This window comes from Bos mutus, chromosome 20 (genome assembly GCF_027580195.1).
Source record: "Bos mutus isolate GX-2022 chromosome 20, NWIPB_WYAK_1.1, whole genome shotgun sequence".
Lineage (NCBI taxonomy): Eukaryota > Metazoa > Chordata > Mammalia > Artiodactyla > Bovidae > Bos > Bos mutus.
This window is the reverse complement of record NC_091636.1, coordinates 15,250,890-15,265,508: the sequence shown is the minus strand read 5'-3', so window position 1 is coordinate 15,265,508 and position 14,619 is coordinate 15,250,890. Positions and strand designations below refer to the sequence as shown.

At 41.8% G+C, this 14,619-nt stretch overlaps 1 protein-coding gene across 1 annotated transcript in view; it reads left to right on the top strand.

Moving 5' to 3' along the window:
* The first annotated feature begins 5,379 nt into the window (after window positions 1-5,379).
* ANKRD55 (ankyrin repeat domain 55) overlaps window positions 5,380-14,619 on the top strand; it is a 116,304-nt gene continuing 107,064 nt past the window's right edge. Inside the window, exon 1 of the mRNA XM_005897452.3 lies at window positions 5,380-5,472. Coding sequence (XP_005897514.1) covers window positions 5,415-5,472 — 58 coding nt within the window. The 5' untranslated portion in view covers window positions 5,380-5,414. The remainder of the gene's footprint in view (window positions 5,473-14,619) is intronic.

Below are 14,619 nucleotides of genomic sequence, written 5' to 3'. Positions count from 1 at the left end.
CTCATTGGAAAAGACTCTGATGTTGGGAGGGATTGGGGGCAGGAGGAGAAGGGGACGACAGAGGATGAGATGGCTGGATGGCATCACTGACTCGATGGACATGAGTCTGTGTGAACTCCGGGAGTTGGTGATAGACAGGGAGGCCTGGCGTGCTGCGATTCATGAGGTCGCAGAGTCGGACACGACTGAGTGACTGAACTGAACTGAACTGAATGAGCAATAAGGCTGAGCTTGTTTTCATATACTTACTTGCCATTTATATGTTTTCTTTGGTGACATCTTTGTTCACATCTTTGTTCTTGAAAATTCTTTGTATATTCTGGATGAAGTGAAGTGAAGTGTTAGTTGTTCAGTCTTGTCTGACTCTTTGCAACTGCATTGAGTGTAGCCCACCAGGCTCCTCCGTCCATGGGATTCTCCAGGCAAGAATACTAGAGTGGGTTGCCATTCCATTCTCCATGGAATCTTCCTGACCCAATAATTGAACCCAAGTATCCTGCATTTCAGGAAGATTCTTTATCCACTGAGCCACTATGGAAGCCCATATTCTGGACACAAATCCTTTATTAGATATGTTTTATAAATATTTTCTTCCTGTTTGTGTTTTGTCTTTTCATTTTCTGACCTGCATCTTTTAAAGAACAAAAGTTTTTAATTATGACAAAATTTAATCACAGTGGCTGCTGTGATTGAGGAAATGATTTTTTAAAATTTCATTTAATTTTAATCAAACTTAAAAAGTCATATGTAGCTAGTGACTACCATATTGGATGGCACAGCATATTAATGACTAACTGTACTTTCAGTGAACAATGTGTACATTTAAAAAGTTCTTTTATTATTCCTTGTTTGGATTACATTTATTGATATAACTTAATGCCTGTTGAATCTAATAATAAAGATTGGGTCTTGCCTTCTATAAATCATTTTTTCTTTTTAAATTATTTTTATCATATTTTATTAATGCATTAGTTTCATGATGGTTTGAAAATTTTAAAAACCTGGTTCTTTACCACACCCCTTCATAGCTCACAGCCTTATCATGGTGAAGGGGCTTGAGTAACTCAGTGAAGCTATAAGCCATGCTATGTAGGACCACCCAAGACAGACGGGTCATAGTGAAGAGTTCTGACCAAAAAAAGTCCCTTTGACTGCAAGGAGATCAAACAGTCAATCCTAAAGGAAATTAACCCTGAATATTCATTGGAAGGACTGATGCTCAAGCTGAAGCACTTTTGGCCACCTAATGCAAAGAGCCAACTCCTCTGAAAAGACTCTGATGCTAGGAAAGATTGAAGGCAAAAGGAGAAGGGGGAAATAGAGGATAAGATGGTTAGACAGCATCTCTGACTCACTGGGCATGAGTTTGGGCAAACTCTGGAAGATAGTGAAGAGAGACTGGCGTGCGGCCGTCCATGGGATAGCAAAGTTGGACATGACTTAGCTACTGAACAACGGCAACTTTTACCATAGGTAGTCAGAGAAGCTCTGAACTAGAGAGATATCGTACATGGGCAAAGGCCTGTCTTCCTGGGGAGGGTATTCCTCATTGTTAATCCACCGTGGCATGCTGAAGAAGGAAGTGACAAATGGGGTGAAGGAATGAAAGACTATTTTAGAAAATGTGGTCAGAGAAAGCCTCGATGTAACAGCAACATTTGAACTGGGGAACAAGCATTCCAAGGGAAGGGAAAAAATAGCAAATCTTGGGAGTTTGGGAAAGGGCATGGCATGACCCAGGAACAGAAAGGAGACCAGTGTGGCCGGATGTGAGAACAGAGGGAGGGTGGTGAGAGATGATCTGGAGAGGGGGCGCAGAGCCAGATTTTGCACAGTCACACAGACCTCCTCTTTTCCCTCCTACGTTACAGATAAGGGTTAGTGAATCACAGGCACCCGATATCTGTGAAAAGTGTGTGAATATGTCTGAATAATGGCCTTATTCAAAACACACTTGACAAAAAACAACCAAATGTTATCTTACACTTGGCTCTGGTTGTACAGAAAAAAATCATCTCTATGTCTGCAGCCTGAGAAGTGGACTGAGCAATAAGAACTCTCACAGGAAGCTAGGGGGTAGGGTACCCATACCACAGATTACGACAGGCTCAAAAAGTTATGTAATTTGCCCAAATCACACAGCTAAAAAAAAACAAACTCGTGTCCTTTATACTCTGACACTTTTCTTTAAAATGAGCCCCAAGTAGCCCTTTTACAAACATGGAATTGTCTGTATTTTCTTTTGGTTTTGGTAATGATATAAATGGGCACAGAAATGTCACATTATAGAGACTTGCACCCATTTTGGGAAGCCCCCTTCTGTGTTAGTTTCTTGAAGCTGCTGCAACAAATTGGCACAAACTTGGTGGCTGAGAATATAGAAATTTATTTTCCCACAGGTCTAGACCAGAAGTTCAAAATCAAGGTGTCAACAGCACCATACTATCTCTGAAGTCTCTAGCAGGCAATCTGTTCCTGCCTTTTTCAGCTTTTAGTGGCTTCAATTGTACCTTCTTGGCCTGTGGCTGCATCACTGCAATCGCTGGTCACTTGACTTCACTACGTTTGTCTCTTCTAGGGACAACTGTCGTCGAATTCAGGGCCCACTCAGATAATCTAGGAGTTCCCAGGTGGTGCTAGTGGTAAAGAACCCACCTGCCAATGCAGGAGATGTAAGAGACAAGGGTTCGATCCCGGGGTCGGGAAGATTCCCTGGAGGAAGGCTCGGCAACCCACTCCAGTATTCTTGCCTGAAGATTCTCATGGACAGAGGAGCCTGGCAGGCTGCAATCCATAGGGTCACAAAGAGCTGGACACAACTGAAGTGACTTAGCACACACAGATAATCTAAGATGAGTTCACCTTGAGCTCCTTAACTTGATTACATAGGCAAAGACCCCTTTTTCAAATAAGGTCACATTCACAGCTTCTGAAAATTAAGAAGCAAATGCATCTTTGTGGTGGGGGCACCATTGAACCCACCACACCCTCCCTGTGCCTCAGCCTGAAAATTCTCGCCAAGCAGCCAGCGAGACTCATCAGACTCAGTTCACTTCTCTTCTCCCAGGGATCTGTGGTCTACATTGCCTGCTGTCTGAAAAATATCATTTCAAATATTTTGCTTAGTTTTCTAATTCTTTGAACTGGAGAGTAAATCCAATCCCTATTCCTGCAGTGTAGCCAGAAGCAGAAGCTACACCCAAAGTGAAGTTCATTGAGCCTGGAAAACTTTCCTATCTTGCTTACAGCTGCATCATTAGTGCCTGTCAAAATAACTGGAGCATAGTAATCTTTCCATAAACATTGATGAGTTAATGAACAAATGAATTAAAAGGAAGTTAATCTAAGTCCTTAATCTTTCTAGTGTTTGGGACCAAGCAGCCACAACTCCTTTTACCTCAGTCAGTTGGGTGAGTTTAGGCCATCTCTCCTTAGCAGAATATCCACTAGCTTATGCCAAAATGTCTTCACCAATTCACTCTTCAGTCCCCAAAGTCTGACTTTCACTTTTAATGCAAAAAAAAAAAAAACACACAGCACTGGGAAATTTAAGAAGTGCATCTATGGAGCACATTTTGGGTAATGATTTATAAGAAGTAGGTTTTGCCTGCTTTTTAAGTAAGATGAACACAGGGCATTTGCGGGGGGAAGACTGATATGAGGACGGTGAGTAAGTCATAGTATTGTCACAGGAACTCAGGCCAGACACTGTGTTGATGGGGAAAATGTGAGAGGCAAGAGATAAGAAAGAAGTTTGTGTATTGAAGAAAACTGTTGGTTTCTGCTTTTATTTTTATAGTCACACACTAATTAAAATTTTTAAATTATTATCATTATCAACAGCATTTACGAGAGTATCTTCTAAGTGACTGTTGGACTTCTCCAAATATCTGATTGTCTTGAATGTAGAGCTTTGTTTGTTTTGAATTTATTATATCAGATTTTTAATAACAAATATAAAATAATAGGCTTATTATGATAAGCCTAAATATACAGATGTAGAAGAAGAACAAGTTAGAAATCTCCTACTGCAATTGCAATCCCCTGAAAGTGAAATTCACTCACTCGTGTCTGACTGTTTGTGACCCTATGGACTATATAGTCCATGGAATTCTCCAGGCCAGAATACTGGAGTGAATATCTGTTGCCTTCTGCAGGAGATCTTCCCAACCCAGGGATCAAACCCAGGTCTCCCACATTGCAGGCGGATTCTTTACCAGCTGAGCCACCAGGGAAGCCCAAGAATACTGCAGTGGGTAGCCTATCCCTTCTCCAGGGGATCTTCCTGACCCAGGAATTGAACCAGGGTCTCCTACATTGCAGGTGGATTCTTTACCAGCTAAGCTACCAGCGAAGCCCCTGAGGGAACCAATGTTAACAATATATCTTCATACACCTTCCTCTGTTCCTATGAACATACATAAACATATTTATATATACAGTAGGTGGTTTCTGGTTTAATAAAAATGTAAACAAATGAAATATATAACTTTTTCCATTTGTTAATAGAATCATCCTACCAAATAAATTCACATAGATTTACTTCAGAGTTTTAAATCTAGAGTATGAATTTGCTACCATTTATTCAAGCTGCTCCTCAATTGATACACATTCAGGTGATTTTGAGGCTTTTTCCCCACCGCGTATAATACTGCTCTAAACACCCTTGAGATTGCACACTGTTTTAATTTTATCGTTATGGATATCTGAGCCCTGAAATGCAACCTTTCAAACGCCGCTTCCTTCCCCCATCCTCCCTGTCATTTGGAGAACAGAATTGAAGGGAGACTAGAGATGAGTGGGGAAAGCCTGTAACGACTCCATACAGCACATGGGCAGCAGCCTCCTGCTACAATATTTACGTGCTATTCCATTGAGATGGCACTCTGCTCACATGACCCAAATGCAGTTCTCACTCCTCAAGAACACAGCCGAATCCAGACTGCATTGGCAGCTCTGCACATGCTCTGTTTGGCCCTGTGAATCCTCACTCACCCATTGAGATTTCTTTTGGTTTAAAGCAACACACCAGCTGCTGAATCTCCGTGACCTCCAGTATTTTCCTGGCCCAGATCCAAGGCAGGTGGCCCTCCATGAACACCATTTTTCAGGGTTTGAGCTTTTTTTCTCTCTCTCTTTGTTGGGGGCTGGAGAGTGTTTAATAACTTACACACGGGGATAGCTGATGAGTGAGACCATAAGTAAGTCTTTTTCCTGTCAGGTATTAGAGGAATAACATTTACCTATTTTCATTATTTGCCTTGACAACGACCTGCAGCTCTAATGCACACTGAATTCTCAAACAGAGGGCTTGGCAGGGGCTGCTGTATCTGACTGTTGTGTTGACTGTAACGTGTGAGACGGTGTTTTTTCCTCTCTAGAGACCTGGATCCTTTTTGCCATTCTGATGGTAGATGATGAGACAGGCAAACATGGATTTCAGTACTCCATCTGTGTTTGATCAACAAAAAGGTAAAAACGCTGCTTTAACTCATCCTTTGGTTCTTTGCATCTTTAGTTCAATGTAGGGATTTGCAGTTTACAGGGAGAGTGTGTGTGTGTGTGTGAGATGTGGAAAGAGGATTTCACATAGGAAACAAACCTGTTCTAAATGTTCACTTCTCATTTGATCAGCATTTGCAAGGGAAAAACAAGCTTATGGTCTGTTAGTCTTGTTAAAGTGCTCCTACCTACAAATTTTAAAAATTGGGTTTCAAGCGCACCAGTTATTTCAGATAGTACCATCTTTATTCTCATTAGCTTTTTGTTCAGATCTTTAAAAATACATACATTTAATAAGTAACATAAAAGAAAAAATCATATATATATTTCAATCTACTAACCCAATATCGCATTGCTATAGTTTTATAAATATCTCTTAATTCCCTCCAGGAATAGATGTTGCCCAAATTTATCTTGCTGCTGATACATTATCTCCTCTGAGGTTGTGTAATGACTTATCACTATGTTATTATTTGCAGTGAAAGGATATATTTTTCTGATTCCCAGTTTCCAATGTGGAGGTAATTTTCCACAGGAAAAAAATTACTGTGAAATTCACCTATTCTTATTAAAAAAAACATGTATTCAGCCATACAGTTTATGCATGTACATTCTGCATATGAAGTTTGTGTGTGTGTGTGTGTATGTATATATATATATATATCTATGTGTAATCATGCACCTTCTCTCTGTAAGTACAGGAAATTTCCATTCTCTAAGTGTAATAAATATTTTTAGAAGATTTTTTAAAAATATCTGTTACCTAAACCACTTGCAATAACATCTGAGTATTCCTCAGAATGCTAAGATCCTTTGATTATTTAATTGTTTTGGCTATACAGTGAAAATGGTGGTCCATGAAAGACTCATTAAGAAAATTCTTTTTTCCCCCCTTTTCCTGCTCTAGGCCATAGTGTATTTACTACCTATTCTTCAAGCTACATCTGGTTTCATGGGTGAATTATTTTAGTTCAGTGCTTTGTCAAGTTACAGATTTACATTTAGATTTCTGAGTAATTACCTTATGCATATGCTTGTGTGTATCTTCAGAATGTGCCGATTCACACAGAATTTGGATATGAGCACTGTAGACAAAGTGATTGTTACAGCTGTGCCCACTGCAGCCTTTCCCTTTCTTTGTACTACTGATGGCAATCAGCAAGAGTGAAAATACGCTGAAATCCAAAGACCTCAAACTGGCTAAAAAATGACATTATTGAATTACGTAATCCAAACAGGAACACAATAGGTTTATTTATTAAGATTAATTTGAGGGAGCTAGAACTGAGTATGAAGAACTAACCCTTCATAATGAATTCATCTATTCCAGTATTGTGGCTCCTAACAAGTCTGAGCCCAGAACACAGTTAAAATGTTAATTTATAATATTTATTTTCTTATAGCACCTTTCATGTGAGCAACTCGTGACTATTTCCCCACCGTAGACCTGATTCTCCCCCTTGTAAGCTAACTCTTTCCCTGGGACTTCCATCTTTATTTCTCAATCATTTCTCTCCAGAGGTGTTGTGGTATGGTGGAAAGAGCACGGGCAGAATAGGTTGGAATTGTAGAACAACTACTTCTTACTGTGTGACCTTAGTAAGTTACCTGACCTCTCTGGGCCTTAATTGCCTCAGCAGTAAAATAGAAGAAATGATGCTTACCTAGCAAGGTTGTTGTGAGAATCTAAAATAATGTATAAAAAGCATCTGTCACTTTGCCTGATGTACATTAGGAAAAAATTGAAGTTGCTCATTCATGTCTGACTCTTTGCAACCCCATGTACTGTAGCCCACCAGGCTCTTCCGTCCATGGGATTTTCCAGGCAAGAGTACTGGAGTAGGGTGCCATTTCCTTCTCCAGGTGATGTGCATTAAGTACTTTCAAATTGTGGCTGTTTTTGTTATTATTATTAACTTTATAATTATTAAACCCTGAACTCACCTCTCTAACTCTGGCTCAAATTTAGCAGTCTTCAGGACAAATGAGGATTTAGTTAAGACCAGTTGACTAGATTACATTAATTTTTTTTTTTTTTTAGAACTCCAGGGTACCATTTACAGCAACCCGCAGAATTACAGTTAACTGAATGATAGCTGAATAGTTCTGTTATCATGTTAATCCTGTTATCATGTTAAAAATATATATCCTGTTATAAAAATATATATCCGGTTATCATATAATTCTGTTATCATGTTAAAAACATGAAAGGTCATAACAGATTTAGACAATTGCATAGATTCTAAATATTATATTGTTGGGTAAAACCAGGGTGAAATGATTTTCTCTTGAAAAGCTGAGTGTGGTTGGTGCTTTAGTAGAGGATTTTCCTGGAATTCCTGATATCTGGGGAATCAAAACGCTAGTGGCCACTGGCTTTACATGCAGATGTGGACAAAAGACATTACATCTGGAAAGATCTTAGAAGTCGTGTAAGACTGCTGCAACAGCAGTGCCTTTATGGAACTGGCATTTATGTATAACTTTGTGTCCTGTTTTATTTTACCTTCAAAAGAAAAACATATTAAAAACCAAGGAAATCCATGGTGTTCTCCACAAGTGGTTGACATTTGACTGCTTGTTTGAATTACATATGGAAACTCATTGACAGTGTGAGTTGTTCCTGGGGTTGGCTTGCTTTTTTATTTTGTTTTTATTTTTGATTTTGAGTCATTGCATCTTCTTTCAGCTGTTAACCATCAACGGGGCAAGTAGCTGGGGAGGAAATAGTGCATTGCTGTTTGTAAGCTTTTTTATTATGATTATTAAAGACCTGACTTTCTTTTCTCATCACAATGAGATTATCAGATCAGATCAGTCACTCAGTCATGTCCGACTCTTTGCAACCCCATGAATCGCAGCACACCAGGCCTCCCTGTCTATCACCAACTCCCAGAGTTCACTGAGACTCACGTCCATTGAGTCAGTGATGCCATCCAGCCATCTCATCCTCTGTCGTCCCCTTCTCCTCCTGCCCTCAATCCCTCCCAGCATCAGAGACTTTTCCAATGAGTCAACTCTTCGCATGAGGTGGCCAAAGTACTGGAGTTTCAGCTTTAGCATCATTCCTTCCAAAGAAATCCCAGGGCTGATCTCCTTCAGAATGGACTGGTTCAATCTCCTTGCAGTCGAAGGGACTCTCAAGAGTCTTCTCCAACACCACAGTTCAAAAGCATCAATTCTTCGGTGCTCAGCCTTCTTCACAGTCCAACTCTCACATCCATACATGACCACAGGAAAAACCATAGCCTTGACTAGACGAACCTTTGTTGGCAAAGTAATGTCTCTGCTTTTGAACATGCTATCTAGGTTGGTCATAACTTTCCTTCCAAGGAGTAAGCATCTTTTAATTTCATGGCTGCAGTCACCATCTGCAGTGATTTTGGAGCCCAGAAAAATAAAGTCTGACACTGTTTCTACTGTTTCCCCATCTATTTCCCATGAAGTGATGGGACCGGATGCCATGATCTTCATTTTCTGAATGTTGAGCTTTAAGCCAAATTTTTCACTCTCCACTTTCACTTTCATTAAGAGGCTTTTGAGTTCCTCTTCACTTTCTGCCATAAGGGTGGTGTCATCTGCCTACCTGAGGTTATTGATATTTCTCCTGGCAATCTTGATTCCAGCTTGTGTTTCTTCCAGTCCAGCATTTTTCATGATGTACTCTGCATATAAGTTAAATAAACAGGGTGACAATATACAGCCTTGACGTACTCCTTTTCCTATTTGGAACCAGTCTGTTGTTCCATGTCCAGTTCTAACTGTTGCTTCCTGACCTACATACAAATTTCTCAAGAGGCAGATCAGGTGGTCTGGTATTCCCATCTCTTTCAGAATTTCCCACAGTTTATTGTGATCCACAGAGTCAAAGGCTTTGGCATAGTCAAGAAAGCAGAAATAGATGTTTTTCTGGAACTCTCTTGCTTTTTCTATGATCCAGCAGATGTTGGCAATTTGATCTCTAGTTCCTCTGCCTTTTCTAAAACCAGCTTGATCTATCTAAATGAAATGTAACATTGAAAAAAAAAAAAAACTTGGTCACATATAAAAATCACCTAGCCAGTTTTTGAAAATGCTTATGCCTGGGTCCCATCACTGGATATTCCAGTTTAACTGGTGAGGGACATGGCCTGACAAACCCCCCAGGAAGTTCTAATGTACAACAAATATGGAGAAGCACTCATTCCATCTATCCTCCTAACTTCTCAGATGGGAAAAGTGAAGCACAGAGAGGTTAAAATGTGGGCCCGCTTATGAGAATGGCACACAGCTAAGTAGTAATAGGGGGCTTCCCCGGTGGATCAGTGGCAAAGATTCCCCCTGCAGTGTTGGAGACGCAGGAGACACAGGTTCAATCCCTGGGTCAGGAAGATCCCCGGAGAAAATGGTAACCCACTCCAGTATTCTTGCCTGGAGAGTCCCATGGACAGAGGAGCCTGGCAGGCGACAGTCTATAGGGTTGCAAAGAGTTGGACATGACTAAGTGAGTGAGTGATAGTCACTCAGTCATGTCCAACTCTTTGCGACCCCATGGACTGTCACCCTCCAGGCTCCTTTGTCCATGGAATTCTCCAGACAAGAATACTGGAGTGGGTTTCCATTGGCTTCTCCAGGACATGACTGAGCACCTGAACAATTAGTAACAGAGGGGACTGAGACCCAGGTGTTCACTATCTAGACAACAGACTACGAGGTTTCTTTTCCAGGCAATCTCTGGTCTTAATAGCTACTTTGAGGTGGGGGTTGGGCTCGGGTAGCTTTGGCCTATGGTTGCCCAGAGAATGGTCAGCAATGAGCACCTGGAATATACTAATGCATAATGACCTTTGGGCTTTGCAGTTGGCTCTCGTGGTAAAGAACCTGACCGCCAATGCAGGAGACGTAAGAGACCTGGGTTTGATCCCTCACTGGGGAAGAAAATGGAGAAGGAAATGGCAACCTACTTCAGTATTCCTGCCTGGAGAATCCCATGGACAAAGGAGCCGGGCAGGTTACAGTCCATAGGGTCACAAAGAGTTGAACATGACTGGAGCGACTTAGCACGCACACATGCACAATGACCTTCAGAGCTCAAATCAAAATCAGGTAGATTTGGAGTCCTTCCAACTGCATTTTTCTATTTTTCTCGTTGGTAGAGGTAAATAAGACAACCCTATGCCAGGGTCTTGGGAACAGATGGATATTTGCTCTAGTCCAGTCTCAATCCTCATCCCAGTTGCGTGAACTTGGACACACTGATGATCTTCTGGTCTGTAAAATGTGGGTAGTGTTCTACATTCACAGGGTAACTGAGAAGCTCAAAGATTGTGTTATCTGTCTGACCAAGGGGGTTCAGGCCACATCTCTGGCTTTCTCTGTGAAGCTGTGAGGAGGAAGCCTGGGTCTTCACAGCTCTCCACTCTGGCTTTGTGCTTCTTGCTCTCACCATGGCAACATCTCTCTGGTTCCACATGCTCCCAGCTGTCTTCCCTCTCAGAGCCCACACGCAGGAAGGACCTGTAGTAAAATCATTTACTACAGAACGCAGAGGCTCCTACTGAAGCTGAGACTTCAGTTAAGTAACTGAAGACGTTTGCATGAGGAGGAACCCAGGGCTCCGAGAGAAAATCAAATTGAGAAGGGTGCTCCCAAGGGCCTCACCCAGCACAGCCCAGCCCAGCCCAGCCCTTCCTGGCTCTATGAGAAATGTCTGAGCACGGTGTTCACAGGGGCCTGTCGGGGCAGTGCCCCACCCTCACAGGTTTCTCTCTGGTAGGGTTGCTGAGAGAATGTGGGGAGGAGCTCAGCCCTGCAGCCCAGATTAGTGCAGAGTGTCCATGTTCTAGGGCTGCTGTAACAAATTACCACAAATTGGGTGGCTCCAAACAACTGACATGTAATCTCTCCCAGTCCTGGAGGCCAGAAGTGTGAAATCAAGATGTCAGCAGGCGGTGTGCTCCTTCTGGAGTCTCCAGGGAAGAATCCTTCCCTGCCCCTTCCAGCTTCTAACTGTTTGTGGCTTCATCACTGCAGCCACAGTGATGGCTTCATCACAGTGTGGCTGAAGTGATGCAGCCACGTTACTTATCACTTCTGCCTCTGGTCTTCACGTGGCCTTTTCCTCTGTGTGTGTGTCTCAGAGCTCTCTCTGCCTGGTTCTTATAACAACACATGTGATTGCATTTAGGGCCCACCCAGATATGCCAGGATAAATATCTACTCTCAAGATCCTGAACTCAGGCTTTCAACATGTGAGGTCATAGCCCCCCTTTTGCCTTCTGAGGTAATAATATTCACTGGTCCCAGGGACTGAGACATGGAGATACCTTTAGGGCCCCCAATCAGCCTGCTTTATGGCATGAAAAGAGGTCAGATTTCAAGTTCCTTCTCAGATGTATGCAGCCTCCTCGCTGGGTTTTTGGTAAAATCCACTCCTATTTAAGCTAGAAGGAAGTTTGGCATTTGGGAGATGGGGTGGAAAGAGTATGAGATAAAGTGGCAAAATTGAGATCCAAACCTAAACCTGCATACTTCAAAACCCTTCTTCTTTCTACTGCAGTACTCTTCCTTTATCAACCATATATTTCAAGGAAGACATAAGACGTTAACAAAAATGAAAATGAATGAAGCCTATGTTTTTACAAGCAAGCTATTATCCCATTGTTTTGTGGAATTTTATGCTCCCACGTACAGATGTCTGGTTTTAATTTCCAACTTTTCATCCAAAATGGGAACTCTAAACAAAATGAACTTAGAGTGCCTAGATAATGCGCTTTGCTGGAAAAGCAAAAGTTAAAATTCTGCTGTGACAATCAGATGCCTCCAAAGGAAGAATAAGCAAATTTTCCCAGGACTTGGGGAGGGAGTAGAGAAAAGGCAGTCAGAGGAGACTGGAGAGAGAGGGGACAGTTTGGGCTCATCACAGACCTTGAACGCGATGAAACTGGGAACAGTGAGCTGAATTTTGTGATAGGTTTTCAGATTGATGGTCCAGACAAAGGAAGATTTGATGGCAAATGACCATTCCAGAGTTTTAAAAGGAGATTATCTGTCATCTTTGGGAAAATACTCAACCTTCTCCCTCTCTTGGTCAAGAAAGAGGAGCCTAAGGAAGAAGAGATGGAAGAAGAATCCTTTTTCCAATCTTCTTGCCCATTCAAGACCTAACCCAGGCAAACGTATTAACAGGAGGCTTGCCCCTCTCCCTCCTCTGCCTCCTTTGTGCGGTCTCTCTGCAGTACGCAGGAACCTCTTTCCCACCCACCAGCTCCTGGGAAATGATGTGATACATCAGTCCACTCCTGGCTCCTTTGCTGGACCTAGCTAGAGGGAAAGTGAAAGTTGCTCAGTCATGTCTGACTCTTTGCGACCCCATGAACTATACAGTCCATGGAATTCTCCAGGCCAGAATACTGGAGTGGGTAGCCATTCCCTTCTCCAGAGGATCTTCCCAACCCAGGGATAAAACCCAGGTCTCCCACACTGCAGGCAGATTCTTTACCAGCTGAGCCACCAAGGAATCCCAGCTGGAGGGAAGCCCCTGACTGATCTTATCCAAACAATTACTATTCACAGCCTTAGCGAGCCAGGAAACCGACAGTGATTCAGTGAGTGAGGGGTGTGTTGTCATTGTCAGCATTCTCTACCACAGGACAGCCGCAGTGTCCTCCAGAATAGGGCCTCTGGCCTGAGTATGCATCGCAAGAAGGAGAATCTGGGACTGGTATGCAGAGGGAATAAAGGCCCCCCTGGTGAGCCAGATCTCCTGAATCAACCCTGATATGGTGTCCCACAGCTTGGCTAGATCAGCTTCAGAAGGCAAACCCTCAACTTAGCCCCTTGTCTGGAAGTCAGCTGGGTCACCACACTGAGCTTTTCCTACTATTCATTAACATTCATTATATTATTCAAAATCTTCATCATCTCTGTTCATTAACTTCACATTTCATTAGTTACAGCTGTGTTGAGCAACTGATTTCGTGGATTTTCCCGCTGAGGTAACCATTTGGATGCAAGGATATTTTAAAGGAAACTGAAGGAAAATCCACCAAAGTTGTAACTAGTTTTATTACAAAAATAATAGAATAATGAACATTTCAGTCATCCCCAAATATGGGATAAGGTGAGAAGGTAAGGGCTAGATACACTGAGACCCAAGACTGGTGTAAAAAATGGGTGTGGGCTCTATACTGTCTTGCACAAAGACCACATCCAACCATACTTATCAGCCTAATATATCCCTGAAAGGGCATGGCAACCCACTCCAGTATTCTTGTCTGGAGAATCTCCATGGACAGAGGAGCCTGGTGGGCTACATCCTTGGGGTCTCAAAGAGTCAGACACAACTGAGTGACTAAGTACACACAAGCCTAATACACAGGTTCGTGTTTTTAGTAAGGGCCCTCAAGTTTGTTTTCTCTATGTAAAAACTTTAAATATCATTTGCTTGTTGATGAGGCCACTCTTATTTTATTGGGTTCATTGGGGGAGGAAATGAAGAGAAATGTTCCAGTCTACATGGGAAATATTTCCATTTCTAAAAGTAGCCTCAGAATTTAAAAATATACACATGTAATATTTAATAACATTCTGATGCTTTTCTAACCTTTTGTTTGAAAACAATTTTAAACTTAAACATTGTAAGAATGGTAGAAAGAAAACTGTATATCTTTTAACCAGATTCACCTAATATTAACATTTTACCCCATTTACTTTATTGTTAGCTCTTTCTCTGTCTCTACATCTCTCAGTCTTTGTGTGTTTATCTCTCTGTTTCTGACTCTCTCTCTGCCTCTTTCTCTATATGTATGTATGAATATGAGAATTTGTGTGTGTACATGAATGTATGCTCTTTTGTCTCATCTGCCTGCATTCCAATTTTGTCTATTGATCCAATAATGTCTTTTACAGCATGCCCCCCTCCCAGCCCCAACCCAGTGCCAGATCCAGTCTAGAATACTGCTATAGACTTTGTCTTTTATGACACTGACATTTTTTACTTACAGTCACTCTCTTTCTTAATACCAAGTTCCTTCTTGTGGGTTTGTCAACACTTCCTCACAACTAGATTAGATTATGCATCTGCAGACAGAACACCACATGGGTGATTTAAATTCTTTTAGAAGGTTATTTGAGGTT